Raw genomic sequence first — 19,956 nt, forward strand, 5'->3', positions numbered from 1 at the left:
GAGAAAAGATCACAGAGATCATCAAAAAATCAACTCTGATCTAGCCTCCTCACTGGTGAAGCAGCTAGAACGGAGTGGATAAAATGAGGTGACCAAAAACATGTGACTACAGCGAGGCCTCAAGAAATCAACTCTGATCTAGTCACTTCAGCAGTGAACCGGCTAGATCAGAGTGGAAAAAATGAGGACCACAAAAAACCCACTCTGATCTAGACACTTCAGTAGTGAGCCGGCTAGATCAGAGTGGAAAAAATGAGGCCTCAAAAAATCAACTCCGATATAGCCGGCTCACTACTGAAGCAGCTAGATCAGAGTTGATTTTTTGAGGACCACAAAAAATCAACTCTGATCTAGACGCAACCAACCCTCCAGTGCCGCACACTGGAAATACAGCACTTCCGGCCCTCTCTGATGACGTACAATGTAGGAGGCGGGGCTGCAGGACGCCATGCTGCCGTTAATCCCCTCACTGCCGCGTGACGTAAAGTCTTCTCCAGACCGTGCTCTGCAGCTTTCCGCTGTTCTGTTCTCCCCGCCGGTTCTGGGGGACTATAGAATAACGGCCATGAACGAAACCGGTAACTACATAGGTGATGTGAGCAGCATATGGCAGCCATGCCTTCTCCTCCGAGGGCATCTCTGTGTACAGCAGACAGGGAGTGCATGGTGCCAGGCGTATGACACAGCTAATGGCAGCCTCTGGGGAGCAGGACAATGTGGGCAGCCTGCTGGCTCTGCCTCACAGGGCACGTCTCCCCCAGAGCCCCTATGCACCCCTGTGTAATCCCCACAGCCGGGCATCCCTACCCGGGCGGAGACCCTGAGGGCTGGATGACCAATTTGTTGTAAGATCTACCTGTTCACATTGCGGGTTTTTTTTCCACCGGTTTTGGAGTCGGCTGCTTATAAAGATGCTGAAAAAGCGCTAATGAAACGCTAGAAAACAAACGTTCCCGTTGATTTGTAGGGAAACGCTCGCTGTTCAGATCAGACTACGTTCTACTGGTGGTTTCTGCCAGGAAGGCGGCAGTGCTTACTATAGAATTCTATGAGGAGGCTGTGTCCTGGTCATGACTAAATGTATTTAATAAAACGCCAATAAAAAGATGGCCAAAAAACGCTTAAAAAAACCCTTTAAACGAACACTTTTAGAAATTACAACAAAACACGGAGAAAATAATAAGAAAGGTTTCCTTACGTGTCCTCTGCTTGAAAAACAGCTGGAAAAAATGAGAGCGCACCCCAATATTCTGTGCCTCAATGTGAGTGCAAGTAATGGTTCTGATCAGTATTATTTTTATTGTTGTTAATACTTTGATATTATTATTCTCTTTGTAGATGTGATTGGATATTTTAAGGGTCAACTGAAGGAGGATCCAAATGTGGCCACCGCTGTTGCAGCCATTAAAACTTTGCTGGAGTTTCTGAAGAAAGATAAAGGTAGGTCCAGCTGCTTCTCCACCGCGTCACATTGACTCCTTCCATGCTGTGGAACAAGCAGCAGATTGCGGTTGATCGCTCGGGTGATCCGCATTCAGTTCAGTACAATTGTGGCAGAAGCAGGTGTTGTGGACTTAATATAGCCTCTGAACTAGAGAATAGAAAAGAGATTCCAGACTTAAAGCCCCACTACATCATTCTTTTTCTTTTTTTCAGAACTGCAGTGTTGCTTTAAATGCAAGTCCCTCGCCCCCAGTCTTATACTTTTTATAATTTTTGGTGCCACTCCGGTCATGCAGCGCCATCTTGTACCTATAACTTCTGACATGCCAGACGTTACCTCCCACGCTCCCAATGCATCTCTGAGAGCCAGAACGAGGCTTTCATAGACTGGTATTGAGTTCTGACCTCCAGAACACTCCATTAAACATGAACTGCCGACAGGTCACAAATTGCCAGAGACTGAATAGAGTGACTCTGGAAAAAGAGGAAGAAGATGATGGCGGAAGGCGATAGTAAGGCTATGTATGCACTTTCCGTCGTCCTACATGCAGTTGTAAACGCACGTTTTAGCCTTAATTGATTTAGCCAAAGTTGCCTTTTTCAGAAATTTAGCGCAGAAAACGCATGCGTATTTACCGCATTTTAGATGCGTTTTTAGCGCTTTTTCCATGCGTTTTCACAGATGCGTTTTGCACATCAAGACACTGCTAAATAAAGATTAAATAGTCAAACAGAATGAAAAAAGAGAAAAAAAGGGACAAATCTATATTAATGGGAAAAATATATATTTATTAAAATTATAGCGTTAATATACATTTTATCGGTAAAATAGCAATAAATGCATATTATTCTTAAATTTAATTGTCGGATTATGTGTGTGTGTTAGGCTACGTTCACATTTCCGTTGTTTTGTATCAGTCACATGCGTCGCTTGACGCATGTGACTTATGCGCTGTTCAACGCTGTACAACGGATGACAAAGAACAGAATTCTTTGTCGGATTCCGTTGTGTGCGGGGGGCGGAGTTCGGGGGGGGGAGCCGAGCGGGGCCGTGGCGCTGAGGACGTCAGTGCCGCAGGGACTGCAGGACAGGTGAGTGTGTGTGTGTGTGTGTATACACATGCTGAATGCGGGAGGTGGCGGAGCCGAGCGGGGGGCAGGGCCAGGCGCTGAGTGGCAGTGCTGCGGTCTGCATGGCTGGGGACAGGTGTGTGTATGTGTGTGTGTGTGTGTGTGTGCACATGCGGAGTGTGGGAGCGGGCGGAGCCGAGCGGGGGGCGGGGCCAGACGAGGGTGTCAGTGGCAGTGCTTGTCTGCATGGCTGGGGACAGGTGTGTGTATGTGTGTATACACACATGTGCGGGAGGGGGCGGGGCCGAGCGGAGAAGTGTCGGCCTCCCTGCACACGTAACCAGACTAAATATCAGGTAGCAAAGCTCCCGATGTTTACCTTGGTTACCCGATATTTACCTTGGTTACGGGCCTACACCGCTTAGCGCTGGCTCCTTGCACCGTAACAAGGGTAAATATCGGGTAACCAACCAAAGCTGGTGACGTGTGCAGGGAGCCAGAGAGCATGCGCAGCGAAATCCGACGGATCTCGCTGCTCAAAAAACGTTACATGCTGCGTTCCTCCCGCCCGGCGGTCAGTCGTTCCACGACTGATCAGTCGGGCGGAGGGTGCAACGCAGCATCATCAGTCACAATCCGCTGCTCATACAAGTCTATGGGAGCAGCGGAATCCGCTAAACTGATTCCGTTGTTTACAAGAGCAGCGGATTGTGACTGATACATTTTAGCGGAAATGTGAACTTAGCCTAAAGGAACATAGCAAATAATTATTTTGATGTCCAAAAAGCATGTGTTTTGGTAGTCCAAAACGCATGTTTTCTGCAATGAAAAAACAGGTAAAGCGCAGGAATTTTGATATTTCTTGCTTTTTGCTACTTCTCATTGACTTCAATGTTAACAAAACGCACCACAAATGGCAAAAACAATTGACAGGGTACTTTTCTGAACGCATAGTTTTTTGACCATACTTATGCAAATTTTGAGATGCGTTTTGAAACGCAAAGTGCGGACAAGAAATCATGAATTCTCATTGTCTTTAATGGAAAACCAAAACGCATGCATTTGGGCACAAAAACGCTGCAGTTCAAAACTGACCCTAAACGCACCTGAAACGCAGGTGAAAACTGAAAGTGCGCACATAGCCTTAGACTGGGGGCAGCAGATTTGCATTTAATGCATCACTTCAACAGTGCAAGAAAAAAAATGCTAGAGTGGTGCATAAAGCAATTACCCTGCCCATCTAATGCATTGGTGATAAAGTGCTAGATTATTAGGATTTCGACTGCTAGGACCAATCACCAGAGCTGTGCTTTGCTATTTTCATCAGTGCCATACACTCTAAATGGAATGGTAGGGTGCATGCTTCATTCACACTTCTATACATGACCTTATCCAAGCTTCTGACAAAGGGTACCTCATTAAAGTGTTTGTCAACTATTATGACAACCCGTTGTCAAGTACTATATTCCCCAGTGTTAAATAAAAAAGGCTCCAGCGATCTTGGCACTAGCTATTTCAAGGCTCACATGATATTGTTACCTATCACATTCGTAAACATTATTAACCTGCAGCTATGTGATTAATCTGCAAGCTAATAGCATTTTATAGCCACACGACCACTGCAATGAAAGCCCGGCTACCTGGAGGAAATTAGCTTTATTCCTCCTGGCAGCTTCTGGCTTTCAGTCATAGAGGCAACGGCTTCAGTCAACGCTCAGCACACAGTGAGATGTGGTTGTGACCAACCCCGGCACTGACTGACAGCCGACTCAACCATGTATCAGTGTTGAGCCAGCTTGCAGTCAGTGCCGACACTGTTATGTACATGTAACTATTTTGTTTGTCTTCAGTGTTGTATACACCGTTTGTATCTATGTTATTTATTTATTTTTTGTATTTTATTTTTTATGCTTAGTGCTACTGAGGAAGGTCCATTTTGGACCGAAAACGTTCTTCAAGCACAATAAATACACTTTTTCATCATACTTTGGGAGTGCCTTGTTACTTCTTGTTTTAGTGCCGAGGCATGGTCACAACCGCCGCTCACTATGTAGTGAGCGGTGACTGAAGCCACGTCCCTGACTGAAAGCCAGAGACTGCCATGTGGAATAAAAGTAATTTCCTCCAGGTATCTGGACTTTCAATACCACTACTTACCTGCAGATTAGCTTTCTTATAAGCCACGTGAGCACTAAATTAGTGGCCGCTAATGGGCTGCAGTTCTGACATGCCATAACAATGTCACCTGAACCCTGGGAGACCCACAGCCGACATTGTTGGAATAGAGTGGGAGGTATCTATCCTTATTTCACACTGTGGGATGGATATATATCCATCCCACGTATAAATAAATTAGGGTTGTCTTTGTACTGGCTACGCCTTTAGCAGGACTTTTCACCAACTTTTTCATCGTGAACTGGACATGAGATTGTTTCATATTAAAAATAATGTGTTCAGTTTAACAAATTATCTGCGGCACATTAGGGACCCTCAGCTGTCCCCCTCTCATAGCACTGTCAGCTCTGCTGTACTGCGTCTTGCCCGACACTGTCTGTCCAGAGATATCCTACTTCTGCCTATTGTACTCAGATAGAAGTGTGATTACTGTTGTGGATAGACAGGACAAAAAGTGCTTTTGCCACACAGCAGTGGACACAGTGAGCTACACCAGCACTACTGCCACTCACAAGCTGAGCAGACCATCTACACTGCACACTGACATAGACCATCATCAGACTAAAACATCTGTGCTGTATCTGGTCAAGCTTACTCAATAAAATACTAGTTTAGGCCATGTGTGCACGCCGCAGATTTGCTGCAGAAAATGTGTGTAACATTTCTGCAGTCATTTTCCAGCAAAAGCTATCGGTATAAAAAAAAATGCTGTGCACACACTGCGTTTTTTTGTTTTTTTTATACCTGCGGAATTTCTGATGAGCATGTCACTTCTTTTCTGCAGGTACCTGCGGTTTTTGCCATAGATAATGGTGAAAAAGCGCAGGGACCAACCCTCGGAAAAACCACGGCAAAAACGCGGGTGCGGTTTTACTGCGGGTGTGGTATTCTACCAGAGGGTGCAGATTTTTCTTAAGAAAAGTTCATTTTCTAGTGCGCACAAGGTTGAATAAGGCTATTTGAGTGGCAAGTATTTGCTCTTTGCTTCATAAGTGTGATTACTGACATCGTAGGCCTCATTCACATATCAGTATTTTTGATCCATGTATCATCAGTATTTGTTGCCAAAACAGAGTGCCTCCAAAAAAAGAGCAGGTGTCAATATTTCAATTATAGCTTCTCTGTAAGTTCCACTTCTGGCTTTGGCATTCAAATACTGATGCAAAACTACTGATATGTGAATGAGACCTAGCAGGCAGTGTGGCTGAAGGGCCAGTATAGCAGAGCAGACAGTGCTTTGAGAAGAAGAGAGCTGATAAAAGATTTGTAATGTGACACCGCTAAATTCAGTTGTGCTCCCTTTTGCCTACATGGACCTTATCTGAAAGGTGTGAGCTATCGTGCTCTAATCTAATAATGCAGGAGGTTAGACCAGGGGATCATTGTTGTATCATTACATCTCACACACTATGAAACCCAAGCTATGGTGGGCACATGTTCCTTTTCTGCCTGTTTATAATAGGGCAACTCACAATGGGAGAAGTCCATTCCCAAATGTCTTGTGTGTTTCACCGGAGTTCCTGTAAGATGATAGAAGGTGGAAGGAAAGAAGTACCGGTTGAATTTCAGCAACACAATCTATTCTTAGAGGCAGAAGATAAGAAACCTCACATAGAAGTGTGACAGCAGTTTATGCTCTACACTTGCCAAGCTTGTAATATTTAGGGCAGTTAATAGTAATAGCTTTTGTACAAATTAGCACAAGGTCTCAATGGTTTCTGTTGACTGATGTCACAAAAAACCCTTGAATGGGTTGTGCAGCATAGCATAGTCACAACTATACCGCATATAGTGCTGACATACTGCTAAAAGTACGTGTGTACATTGGGATTCCTAAGCCCACAGTGTTCTATTGCAATCACTATGCTAATCATGTTACTGTATGGGGCAAGCTTAGAAAGGTGTTTTTGTTTTTTTTGTGCAATAGCACGATTTTTGCACATACGTTCTTCGTATTGCAGCTCAGCTTCATTCATTTTAAACTATAAAGTATTATTTGCTAATTTTTCCTGAGGCTGAATACTGTATCTCCACCTTGTTGTTACCAGTCAGCAGTTTCTTAACATCAGTTTTGTGTTCTAGGTGAAACTATACAAGGTCTGATTGGAAGTCTAAAAGGTGCAATTGAAACCATGTCAAAAGTGGATTCCTCTGTGGCCGTCTCCTCCGGAGGGGAGCTGTTCCTGAGATTCATTACACTCACTTCTGAGCTGGAGCATTCTGTAAGTCTTCTCTAAGTGTAGGCTTGTGTGAGGCGTCACACAAATTACACATTTTTTTTTTTAATCCAGCCATGCATTGGCTAAGATTTGTTGGATAACAATGAGTAAAAGCATACATACCTTTTTAAAATGTAAAAAAAAAAAAATTGTGCTTTGCGTGTCAGGTCCTTGCTGTAAATTTCTCCTCCTGCATCCTCTATGGCAGGCCCCCTTTTCTTTCTTTAACCCCTTCAGCCCCAGGGCACTTTCCGTTTTTGTTTTTTGCTCCCCTTCTTCCAAGAGCCGTAAATTTTTTATTTTTCCATCAATCTTGCCATATGAGGGCTTGTTTTTTGCGGGACAAGTTGTACTTTTAAATGAAATCATAAGTTTTACCATATGGTGTACTGGAAAACAGCAAAAAAAATTCCAAGTGTGGAAAAACCGCAAAAAAAGTGTGATGGCACAATAGTTTTTGGGATGTTTTATTCACGGTGTTCACTATATGGTAAAACTGATGTGTGGGTATGATGCCTGAGGTCGGTGCGAGTTTGTAGACACCAAACATGTATAGGTTTACTTGTATCTACGGGGTTAAAAAAAATTCACAAACTTGTCCAATAAAAGTGGCGCACGTTTTACGCCAATTCCGAAACACGTAGCGTTCTCATTTTTCTGGATCTATGGCTCAGTGACTGCTTATTTTTTGCGTCTCGAGCTGACGTTTCTAATAGTACCATTTTCTTCATCGTTCCTTATGGGAGACCCAGACCATGGGTGTATAGCTTCTGCCTCCGGAGGACACACAAAGTACTACACTAAAAAGTGTAGCTCCTCCCTCCGAGCATATACACCCCCTGGATGACCAAATCTAGCCAGTTCAATGCTTTGTGTTCAGGAGGATCACACATGCATTCTCATTTGATTTTTGATTTTAAAGAGTTGGAAGAAAAGCGGGTCCAAGCTGGACCCCCGGCATGTCCCTTCTCACCCCACTGTGTCGGCGGTGCTGTTAAGGTTGATTTCAAGGCTGGAGCCTTTACATGCCGCGCTCCTTCACCATCCCTCGGGCTCTGGCTTGAAGTGGGAGCCAGCACGGTTCTCACTGCTTTGCAGGAGACCGGTCTCCATCCGCAGCCCTCTCAGGACCCTGCCGGACGGAGCACTCATCCCTCAGGGACCTGGCCCTGCGTCTCTCAAGCTAAGTATTGAGACGTTATTATCAGGGGGTCCCTTGCATTTTTTATTGTTGGGGAGAGTGTGTTAGTTATTTTGGTGACATTTCCGGCCTGTTCTCTGGGTTTCCCCTGAGAACCGCGCCGAGGGTGCCTGCTCGCCGGCCGCATTGTAAAATTTAGTCCCCGGCTTCGGCTGCGGCCTACTTTCGGTTTCACTGCCCCTGCATGTCAGTCATGCAGAGGGACAGTGCGGCGCCGCCCACCGGCCGTTCAGCAGAGGGGAGGACACTCCTCTCTGAGGAGATGTTTCCCTCCCCTGTATATCCCCTTGGCCCTCCGGTTCCCGCTCTTGGACTAGGCCCCGCCCCCCCTCCTCACTCCGGCGCCATTTTATCAGCGTTCTCACACTGATCGGCGCTGGCTGCTGCTTCTCTGCAACCTGTCTGGGGGTCTCAGTTGTGGGATCCGGAGGGCACACAAATCGGTCTGGTAAGCCACAACCTCTGGTTGTGGACTTTTATTATACACTCTCTGGGGGTCATTCTGAAGGAGTGTGTTCTTACTGCAGAGCCCCCACCTCAGCAGCATGTCTCACACGAGGAGCAAGGCTGCAAGGCTGTACTCAATATGCACTGCATGTAAGCTCGTACTGCCTGAACCGAGCACATATCCTCATTGTGATGCCTGCTCTAACATGGTGGTGCCTCAGCCTGGAGTCTCCCCAGTGGTCCCTCAGGCTGCTCCGGCCCCGGTGGCTGAACCCCCGGCTTGGGTAGCATCGTTTTCTAAAGCTATCTCCCAGTCCTTTGCTGACTCCATGGGAGAGCTGTCCCGGACTCTGCTGAGCATGCATCAGCCCCCTTCACAGGGTGCCTCTGCTGCTTCGGCTCGCTCTCCAGAGCTCACAGAGGATTCTTCATCTGCTCCCAGACCCCGTCCTCCTAAAAGGAAACGCAGGGACCCCTCTCCTTCCTCGTCCCGCGGCTCCGATTCACGAGCCGATTCGCAGGACGAGGAGGATGTCTTTACTGGGCGCTCGGACGCTACCTCTATGTGCCCCATTGATCTGACTGAGGGGGATGCAGATGTTAGTGATTTGATTGCGTCCATTAATACTGTACTGGACCTCAATCCGCCAGTATCAGAGGAGCAACCCTCTCTGGCAGAAAAGCACCAGTTTACTTTGCCTAAGAGACCAAGGAGTGTGTTCTTTAACCACTCCAGTTTTCAGGCCACTGTGTCCAAGCCCAGAGCCTGTCCTGACAAATGATTTCCTAAGCGTGGTTCTGATGACCGTTTTCCTTTTTCACCAGAGGTGGTCAAGGAGTGGGCTCTCTCACCAAAGGTGGACCCTCCGGTGTCTAGACTCTCAGCCCGGACAGTTGTATCTGTGGCTGATGGCACCTCACTCAAGGATCCCACTGACCGCCAGGTTGACCTCCTGGCCAAGTCTGTCTATGAGGCGACAGGGGCCTCGTTCTCCCCATCTTTTGCAGCAGTGTGGGCCCTCAAAGCCATCTCTCCTTCTCTGGAGGAGATGCATACCCTCACTAGGGACTCTATGCCTGAATTGGTTGCTTTAACTTCCCAGGCTTCAGCCTTTTCAGCCTCCGCCATGTCTGCCATGCTGGAGGCCTCTCACCGCACTGCGGTGGCCTCCGCCAATACCCTCGCTATCCGCAGGATCTTGTGGCTTCGTGAGTGGAAGGCGGATGCTTCCTCAAAGAAGTACCTTGCTGGGCTCCCATTTGCTGGGTCCAGGCTGTTCGGTGAACAGCTGGATGAAATTATTAAGGAGGCTACTGGCGGGAAGAGTACTTCCTTGCCACAGACTAAAGCCAGGAAACCTGTCCAGGGCAGGAACCAGTCGAGGTTTCGTTCCTTTCGTTCCTCTAACTGGTCATCCTCTAAGCCCTCGGCCTCGTCCACTAACTCGGCCAAGGACCAGAAGCCCACCTGGCGCAAGAAGCCGCGTCCACAAGGGTCCGCAGGAGCTGCTGCCACCAAGGCAGCCTCCTCTTGACTATCTGGCCGAGCCAGCAACGTCCTTGGTCGGTGGCAGGCTCTCCCACTTTGGCAACGTGTGGTTTCAACACGTCTCCGACCAGTGGGTGCGGGATATAATCTCCCACGGCTACAGGATAGAGTTCTCTTCCAGCCCGCCAAACAGATTTTTTCTGTCAACTCCCCCCTGCTCCAAGGCCGCCGCCTTCTCTCAGGCCGTGGCATCCTTGCAGGCCAACGGAGTAATTGTGCCGGTTCCCGCCAGGGAACGGTTCAGAGGTTTCTATTCAAATCTCTTCCTAGTCCCCAAAAAGGACGGTTCCTTCCGTCCCATCCTGGATCTCAAGCTTCTCAACAAGCATGTTCAGGTGCGGCATTTTCGCATGGAGTCTCTGCGATCAGTCATTGCCTCAATGACCCAAGGAGATTTCCTGGCATCCATCGACATCAGAGATGCCTATCTGCATGTGACAATTGCAGTTTCGCACCAGCGTTGGCTACGTTTTGCAATCGGAGAGGAACATTTCCAATTCGTGGCTCTCCCCTTCGGGTTAGCCACGGCCCCTCGAGTATTCACCAAGGTCATGGCAGCAGTGGTTGCGGTTCTGCACCTCCAGGGGTTGGCAGTGATTCCTTACCTGGACGACCTTCTAGTCAAGGCTTCATCCAGTGCAGACTGTCAGCGGAGTGTCTCGCTCACTCTCGCCACTCTTGTTCAATTCGGGTGGCTTGTCAATCTGCCCAAGTCCACTCTGACCCCGACCCAAAAACTCACGTACCTAGGGATGCAATTCGGAACTCTGCCGGCACTTGTCAAGCTGCCCTTAGTCAAACAGCAGTCCCTCCATCTGGCGGTGCGCTCTCTGTTGAGGCCCCGCCGTCACTCCATCAGGCACCTTATGCAGGTGCTGGGTCAGATGGTGGCGTCAATGGAAGCGGTTCCCTTTGCCCAGTTCCATCTGCGTCCTCTGCAGCTGGACATTCTCCGCTGTTGGGACAAGCGGATTTCTTCCTTCCACAGGTTGGTGGCTCTGTCGCCACAAGCCAGGAGCTCTCTTCAGTGGTGGCTTCGGCTTCTCTCTCTGTCTCAGGGACGCTCCTTCCTGATCCCGTCCTGGGTGATCCTCACCACGGATGCCAGTCTTTCCGGCTGGGGAGCGGTATGTCTCCACCACCGAGCACAGGGCATTTGGACTCCGTCCGAATCAGTCCTCTCGATCAATGTGCTGGAAATCAGAGCTGTGCTCCTAGCTCTCGTAGCCTTTCACCACCTGTTGGCGGGCAAGCACATTCGAGTCCAGTCAGACAACGCGACAGCAGTTGCCTACATCAATCACCAGGGCGGGACTCGCAGCCGCCTGGCAATGTTGGAGGTTCAACGCATCCTTCAGTGGACGGAGGACTCCAAGTCCACCATATCCGCAGTCCATATCCCAGGCGTGGAAAACTGGGAGGCAGATTATCTCAGCCGTCAAACCGTGGACAGCGGCGAGTGGGCTCTGCATCAGGCAGTGTTCCGGTCGATCTGCCGCAAGTGGGGCACTCCGGAAGTGGATCTAATGGCATCCCGGCACAACAACAAGGTCCCGGTTTACGTGGCTCGCTCCCACGATCCTCAGGCCTTTGCAGCGGACGCGCTGGTTCAGGATTGGTCCCAGTTTCGTCTGGCTTACGTGTTTCCCCCTCTAGCTCTCTTGCCCAGAGTCCTGCGCAAGATCAGAATGGAGGGCCGTCGGGTCATACTCATCGCCCCAGACTGGCCCAGGCGAGCTTGGTACCCAGACCTGCTCCGTCTGTCCGTAGAGGTGCCGTGGCATCTCCCGGACCGCCCAGACCTTCTCTCTCAAGCTCCGTTTTTCCGCCAGAATTCTGCGGCTCTCAGATTGACGGCGTGGCTCTTGAGTCCTGGATCCTGACGGCTTCCGGCATTCCTCCCGAAGTCCTCTCCACTATGACTCAGGCTCGGAAGTCTTCCTCGGCAAAAATTTACCACAGGACTTGGAGAATTTTCCTGTCCTGGTGTCGTTCTTCCGGCCATGCTCCTTGGCCTTTTTCCTTGCCAACCATCCTGTCCTTTCTACAGTCCGGTCTGCAGCTAGGACTATCCCTCAATTCCCTTAAGGGACAGGTCTCGGCTCTGTCAGTGTTCTTTCAGCGGCGTATCGCCCGACTGGCTCAAGTGCGCACCTTCATGCAGGGCGCATCTCACATCATTCCACCTTACCGGCGGCCTTTGGATCCCTGGGACCTTAATCTGGTCCTCACGGCCTTACAGAAACTCCCCTTTGAGCCTCTTAGGGAAGTTTCTTTGTTTCGACTTTCACAGAAAGTCGTCTTTCTGGTGGCCATAACTTCTCTCAGGAGAGTCTCTGATTTAGCTGCGCTCTCTTCGGAGTCACCTTTTTTGGTTTTTCACCAAGACAAGGTAGTTCTCCGTCCGACTCCGGACTTTCTTCCTAAGGTGGTCTCTCCTTTCCACCTTAACCAGGACATTTCATTGCCTTCCCTTTGTCCGGCCCCTGTTCATCGCTTTGAGAAAGCGTTGCATACTTTAGATCTGGTGCGGGCGCTCCGGATCTATGTGTCACGCACCGCTGCTCTTAGGCGGTGCACCTCTCTTTTTGTGCTGACCACAGGTCAGCGCAAGGGTCTCTCGGCTTCTAAACCGACCCTAGCTCGTTGGATTAGGTCGGCCATATCCGATGCCTACCAGAGTACTCGGGTGCCTCCCCCGCCGGGGATCAAGGCACATTCGACCAGAGCTGTCGGTGCCTCTTGGGCTTTCAGGCACCAGGCTACGGCTCAGCAGGTCTGTCAGGATGCCACTTGGTCTAGTCTGCACACCTTTTCAAAGCACTACCAAGTGCATGCTCATGCTTCGGCAGATGCGAGCTTGGGCAGACGCATCCTTCAGGCGGCGGTCGCCCATTTGTGAAGTTAGGTTTTGCCTACTTCTCAGTTCTGTTTATTTCCCACCCATGGACTGCTTTGAGACGTCCCATGGTCTGGGTCTCCCATAAGGAACGATGAAGAAAAAGAGAATTTTGTTTACTTACCGTAAATTCTTTTTCTTATAGTTCCGACATGGGAGACCCAGACCATGGGTGTATAGCTTCTGCCTCCGGAGGACACACAAAGTACTACACTAAAAAGTGTAGCTCCTCCCTCCGAGCATATACACCCCCTGGATGACCAAATCTAGCCAGTTTAGTGCAAAAGCTGAAGGAGGACATCCACCCACAAGTAGAGACAGAGCAAAACCCGGAACAACCGGAACCTCTGTCTACAACAACAGCCGGTGAAAACACACGGAACAAGGAAACTGCCAACAGGCAACAGGGAGGGTGCTGGGTCTCCCATGTCGGAACTATAAGAAAAAGAATTTACGGTAAGTAAACAAAATTCTCTTTTGCGCAGATGCTACGTTTTGATCGCCTGTTATTGCATTTTGCGTAAAACTTGCGGCAAACAAAAAACGGAATTTTGGCGTTTGTAATTTTTTTCCGCTACGCCGTTTACTGATCAGATTAATTGATTTTATATTTCTTTTTCGCTCCTAATTGGGAGACCCAGACAGTGGGTGTATAGCTACTGCCTCTGGAGGCCGCACAAAGAACTACACTTAAAAGTGTAAGGCCCCTCCCCTTCTGGCTATACACCCTCCCGTAGGAGTACGGATTCCTCAGTTTTAGCTTTGTGCGCAAGGAGGTCAGACACGCACGCATAGCTCCATTGTTTTTAGTCAGCAGCAGCTGCTGACTATGTCGGATGGAAGAAAAGAGGGTCTATACAGACTCCCAGCATGCTCCCTTCTCACCCCACTTATGTCGGAGGTGTTTGTAAGGTTGAGGTACCCATTGCGGGTACGGCGGCAGGAGCCCACATGCTGATTCCTTCCCCATCCCTTTTTACAGGGCTCTGGGTGAAGTGGGATTTACCGGTCTCCAGGCACTGAGACCGTGCTCCATCTACAGCCCCTGGAGAAGATGCTGGATGGAGCGGAGTACATCAGGGACATGGCCCTGCTTCCTTAAGGTACTCTGTGTCCCCGTGTATTTGGCGCTCACACCGCAGCATGCTGGGTGTTGTAGTGCGCCGGGGGACATCAGCGCTGCGGCGCCTGTGCCATGGCCTCATTCAGCTTAGCTGAAGCAGGCACACTTATGGGAATCGGCCGCGCCGGCCGCTGGGACTGCGGCACGGCTGGCACTTGTAGTGCGCCGGGGACTTCAGCGCGGCCTGCGCTTTTACGGCGGCCGCGCTGATAACTACAGTCCCCGGCTTTTTGCGGCCTGCTTCCGTTCGTTCCCGCCCCCAGACCTGCCAGTCAGGAGAGGGGCGGGACGCTGCCCACGTCTAGACTCGGTCGCGCCGGCCGCTGGAACAGCGGCGCGGCTGGCACTTGTAGTGCGCCGGGGACTTCAGCGCGGCCCGCGCTTTTACGGCGGCCGCGCTGATAACTCGAGTCCCCGGCGTTTGCGGCCTGCTTTCGTTCGTTCCGCCCCCAGACCTGCCAGTCAGGAGAGGGGCGGGACGCTGGCCAGTGCATCAGCGCTGAGGGCTGGAGTCGTTTTTACATACTCCAGCCCTCACAGTCAGCACAGAGGGGACACTGTTCCCGCACTTTTGTTGGGGAACTCCCACGGACCGCCCCTCTCCACATAAGCCGGCAGCCATTCTTGCCTACACGCTGAGCTGCAGAGGGGAGCCGGGGAGACCCAGACAAGGCATTCTGCAGCCTCTTACACGCTGTTCAGCGGGCGGTAAGCAGCCCTCAGGGCTCACCCCCTCTTGTGCTCGTAGTATCTTAGTATTTTGTGGCTACAATTACTTGGTATTACATAGCGCTGGTCGCCCTTTGGCTATAGACTCTCTCACATGCAGAGAGCCAGCAGCATGTCGCCCGTAAAACGCAAGGGTGCCAAGGCACAGACATTATATGCTTCCTGCACCGCATGTGGGACTTTTCTACCGGCAGGCTCCACGGACCCCCATTGTGTGCAGTGCTCGGCCCCTGCGGCGCTTGCACAGTCGGGACCTCTGCTGGACGTGTCCCAGGGTGTACCACCTGTGAATGCTGTCCAGGTGACAGGAACTGAGTTTGCAGCTTTTGCTGACAGAATGTCTCTCACTATGTCACAAATTCTTGACACATTGCGAGCTAGGCCTGTACTTCAGACCACGGACACTGTGCATGTATTGCCCCCTGGTCCCCCTCAGCTCCTAGCTCCGGGACGGGCATCTTCACCTCAGGGTGAAGACTCTGACTCGGACGATGGCCCCGGGCAGCCTAAGCGGGCTCGTTATGACGGACCTTCACATTCATCTCAATGGTCTGGATCCCAGCGAGATGAATCTATGGGTGATGAGGCGGACGTAACTGATCAGGATTCTGATCCTGGGACCGCTCTCAATCTAGATACACCAGATGGTGACGCCATAGTTAATGATCTTATATTTAACATCAATAAGATGTTGAATATTTCCCCACCAGCTCCTCCTGTAGAGGAGTCAGCTTCGCAGCACGAGAGAATCCATTTCAGATACCCTAAGCGTACATTAAGCACTTTTCTGGACCACGCTGACTTCAGAGACGCAATCCAGAAACCCCACGCTTATCCTGAAAGGCGTTTTCCTAAACGACTTAAAGATACACGCTACCCTTTTCCCTCTGAAGTGGTCAAGGGTTGGACCCAGTGTCCAAAAGTGGATCCTCCAATTTCCAGGCTTGCAGCTAGATCCTTGGTTGCTGTTGAAGATGGAGCGGCACTTAAAGATGCCACTGACAGGCAGATGGAGCTCTGGCTGAAATCCATCTATGAAGCGATTGGAGCGTCATTAGCGCCTTCTTTTGCGGCCGTATGGGCACTCCAAGCTATCACGGCCGGGCTTGCGCGAGTCGACTCAGTCACACGTGCATTTGCCCCGCAGGTAGCACCATTGACCTCGCAAATGGCGGCATTCGCGTCGTACGCGATTAATGCTGTTCTGGACGCTACAAGCCGCACGGCAGTGGCGTCAGCCAACTCAGTTGTTTTGCGTAGGGCTCTGTGGTTGAGACATTGGAAAGCAGATTCTCATTCCAAGAAGTGCTTAACCAATTTGCCTTTTTCTCGTGACCGATTGTTTGGAGAGCGTTTGGATGAAATCATCAAACACTCCAAGGGTAAGGACTCTTCCTTACCGCAACACAGACAAAACAAGCCCCAACAGAGGAGGGGTCAGTCTGGTTATCGGTCCTTTCGAGGACAGGGCAGGTCCCAATTCGCCTCGTCAAAAAAGACTCAAAAGGACCAGAGACGTTCAAATTCTTGGAGGTCTCAGTCACGCCCAAAAAGACCAGCCGGAGGAACCGTTGCCAAAACGACGTCCTCCTGACTTGCGGTCTCCGATGCCCACACCCGCGGTCGGTGGGAGGCTCTCCCACTTTGGCGACATTTGGCTAGCAAGCGTCAAGGACCGTTGGGTGAGAGATATTCTATCTCACGGGTACAGGATAGAGTTCAGTTCTCGTCCGCCAACTCGTTTCTTCCGAACTTCTCCACCACCAGACCGAGCCGATGCTCTGTTGCAGGCGGTGGCCGCTCTAAAGGCGGAAGGGGTGGTGACCTCCGTCCCTCTTCAGGAACAGGGTCACGGTTTTTACTCCAATCTGTTTGTGGTCCCAAAAAAGGACGGATCGTATCGTCCCGTCCTGGATCTGAAGTTGCTCAACAGACACGTAAAAGTCAGGAGGTTCCGGATGGAATCCCTACGCTCCGTCATAGCCTCAATGTCTCAGGGAGATTTTCTAGCATCAATAGACATCAAAGATGCGTATCTCCACGTGCCGATTGCACCAGAGCATCAGCGTTTCCTACGTTTCGTCATACACGACGAGCACCTACAGTTCGTAGCGTTACCCTTCGGTCTGGCAACAGCCCCCCGGGTCTTCACCAAAGTCATGGCAGCAGTAGTAGCTGTTCTGCACTCGCAGGGTCACTCGGTCATCCCGTATCTAGACGACCTGCTTATAAAGGCATCCTCTCAAGAAGCATGCCAACACAGTCTGAAGGTGGCGCTAGACACTCTCCAGACTTTCGGGTGGATTATCAACTTTCCAAAGTCTCATCTAACCCCGACCCAATCTCTGACTTATCTTGGCATGGAGTTTCATACTCTATCAGCGATAGTGAGGCTTCCACTGGACAAGCAGTGCTCGCTACGGACTGGAGTGCAATCTCTCCTTCAGAGCCAGTCGCACTCACTGAGGCGCCTCATGCATTTCCTAGGAAAGATGGTAGCAGCAATGGAGGCAGTCCCGTTCGCGCAGTTTCATCTGCGCCCTCTCCAATGGGACATTCTGCGCCAATGGGATGGGAAATCGACGTCCCTCGACAGGACTGTCTCCCTCTCTCAGACTGCCAAGGACTCTCTACGTTGGTGGCTTCTCCCCAACTCATTGTCACAGGGAAAGTCGTTCCTTCCCCCGTCCTGGGCAGTGGTCACGACAGATGCGAGCCTATCAGGGTGGGGAGCGGTGTTTCTCCACCACAGGGCTCAGGGGACGTGGACTCAGGAAGAGTCCACCTTGCAGATCAATGTTCTGGAAATCAGAGCAATCTATCTTGCCCTGCGAGCCTTCCAACAATGGCTGGAAGGCAAGCAGATTCGGATTCAGTCGGACAATTCCACGGCGGTGGCGTACATCAACCACCAAGGGGGAACACGCAGTCGCCAAGCTTTTCAAGAAGTCCAGCGGATTTTGACGTGGGTGGAAAGCAGAGCGTCCACCATATCTGCAGTTCACATCCCAGGCGTGGAAAACTGGGAAGCGGACTTTCTCAGTCGCCAGGGCATGGACGCAGGAGAATGGTCCCTTCACCCGGACGTGTTTCAACAGATCTGTTGCCGCTGGGGGTCGCCGGACGTCGATCTGATGGCGTCACGGCACAACAACAAGGTCCCAGTTTTCATGGCACGGTCTCACGATCACCGAGCGCTGGCGGCAGACGCCTTGGTTCAGGATTGGTCGCAATTCCGACTCCCTTATGTGTTCCCACCTCTAGCATTGTTACCCAGAGTTATCCGGAAAATCAAGTCCGACTGCCAGCGAGCCATACTCGTCGCTCCAAATTGGCCAAGAAGGTCGTGGTACCCGGATCTGTGGCATCTCACGGTAGGCCAACCGTGGGCACTACAAGACCGTCCAGATCTGCTGTCTCAAGGGCCGTTTTTCCATCTGAATTCTGCGGCCCTGAACCTGACTGTGTGGCCATTGAGTCCTGGATCCTAGCGGCCTCAGGTTTATCTCAGGGAGTTGTTGCCACAATGAGACAGGCTAGAAAACCATCCTCAGCTAAGATCTATCACAGGAAGTGGAAGATATTCTTAGCGTGGTGCTTGGCTCAAGGGTTTTCTCCCTGGCCATTTGCATTGCCAATTTTTCTTTCCTTCCTGCAGTCTGGGTTGGAAAAAGGTTTGTCCCTTAGCTCGCTTAAGGGTCAAGTCTCCGCGTTATCCGTATTCTTTCAGAAGCGCTTGGCACAGCTTCTAAAGTACGCACGTTTCTCCAAGGAGTTTGTCATATAGTTCCTCCTTACAGACGGCCATTGGAACCCTGGGATCTGAACAAGGTTCTCCTTGCTCTTCAAAAGCCGCCTTTCGAGCCCTTGAAAGAGGTTCCCCTTTCTCGGCTTTCACAAAAGGTAGTTTTTCTTGTAGCGGTCACATCTCTTCGAAGAGTGTCCGAGCTGGCGGCGTTATCTTGCAAATCTCCCTTCCTGGTGTTTCACCAAGACAAGGTAGTACTGCGTCCAATTCCAGAGTTTTCTCCCAAGGTGGTTTCTTCCTTTCATCTCAATCAGGATATCACTTTGCCATCTTTGTGTCCGCATCCAGTTCACCAATTTGAAAAGGGTTTACATCTGTTGGACCTGGTGAGAGCACTCAGGATTTACATTTCTCGCACGGCGCCTCTACGCCGTTCGGATGCGCTCTTTGTCCTAGTCGCTGGTCAGCATAAGGGATCGCAAGCTTCCAAATCCACCCTGGCGCGGTGGATCAAGGAACCAATTCTTCACACATACCGTTCTGCTGGGCTTCAGATTCCATCTGGACTGAAGGCCCATTCTACCAGAGCCGTTGGTGCGTCCTGGGCGTTGAGGCATCAGGCTACGGCTCAGCAAGTGTGCCAGGCGGCTACCTGGTCGAGTCTGCACACGTTTACCAAACACTATCAAGTGCATACCTACGCTTCGGCAGACGCCAGCCTAGGTAGACGGGTCCTTCAGGCGGCGGTGGCCCACCTGTAGGAAGAGGCTGTATGACAGCCCGTTCATGTGGTATCTTTTTACCCACCCAGGGACTGCTTTTGGACGTCCCACTGTCTGGGTCTCCCAATTAGGAGCGAAAAAGAAGAAGGGAATTTTGTTTACTTACCGTAAATTCCTTTTCTTCTAGCTCCAATTGGGAGACCCAGCACCCGCCCTATCTGTTTTTAGGGTTTCGTTTTTTCGGGTGCACATGTTGTTCACGTTGTTTCTTAAGTTCTCCGATCTAGTTATCGGATTGAATTTGTTTTTGAAACTGTTATTGGCTTTCCTCCTTCTTGCTTTGGTACTAAAACTGAGGAATCCGTACTCCTACGGGAGGGTGTATAGCCAGAAGGGGAGGGGCCTTACACTTTTAAGTGTAGTTCTTTGTGCGGCCTCCAGAGGCAGTAGCTATACACCCACTGTCTGGGTCTCCCAATTGGAGCTAGAAGAAAAGGAATTTACGGTAAGTAAACAAAATTCCCTTCTTTGATTGGGCATTTCTGAACGCGGCGATACCAAAAGTGTGTATTTATTTATTTTTTAACCCTTTACTTTTAAATGGGGGGAAAGGGGGGTGATTTGAACTTT

The 19,956-nt window shown here is 50.3% G+C and overlaps 1 protein-coding gene across 1 annotated transcript in view; it reads left to right on the forward strand.

The window, feature by feature from the left end:
- The first annotated feature begins 397 nt into the window (after window positions 1–397).
- EIF2B1 (eukaryotic translation initiation factor 2B subunit alpha) overlaps window positions 398–19,956 on the forward strand; it is a 36,596-nt gene continuing 17,037 nt past the window's right edge. Inside the window, exons 1-3 of the mRNA XM_075322744.1 lie at window positions 398–578; window positions 1,339–1,440; window positions 6,772–6,911. Coding sequence (XP_075178859.1) covers window positions 449–578; window positions 1,339–1,440; window positions 6,772–6,911 — 372 coding nt within the window. The 5' untranslated portion in view covers window positions 398–448. The remainder of the gene's footprint in view (window positions 579–1,338; window positions 1,441–6,771; window positions 6,912–19,956) is intronic.

Source organism: Anomaloglossus baeobatrachus, chromosome 1 (assembly GCF_048569485.1).
Source record: "Anomaloglossus baeobatrachus isolate aAnoBae1 chromosome 1, aAnoBae1.hap1, whole genome shotgun sequence".
In the NCBI taxonomy this organism is placed as follows: Eukaryota; Metazoa; Chordata; class Amphibia; order Anura; family Aromobatidae; genus Anomaloglossus; species Anomaloglossus baeobatrachus.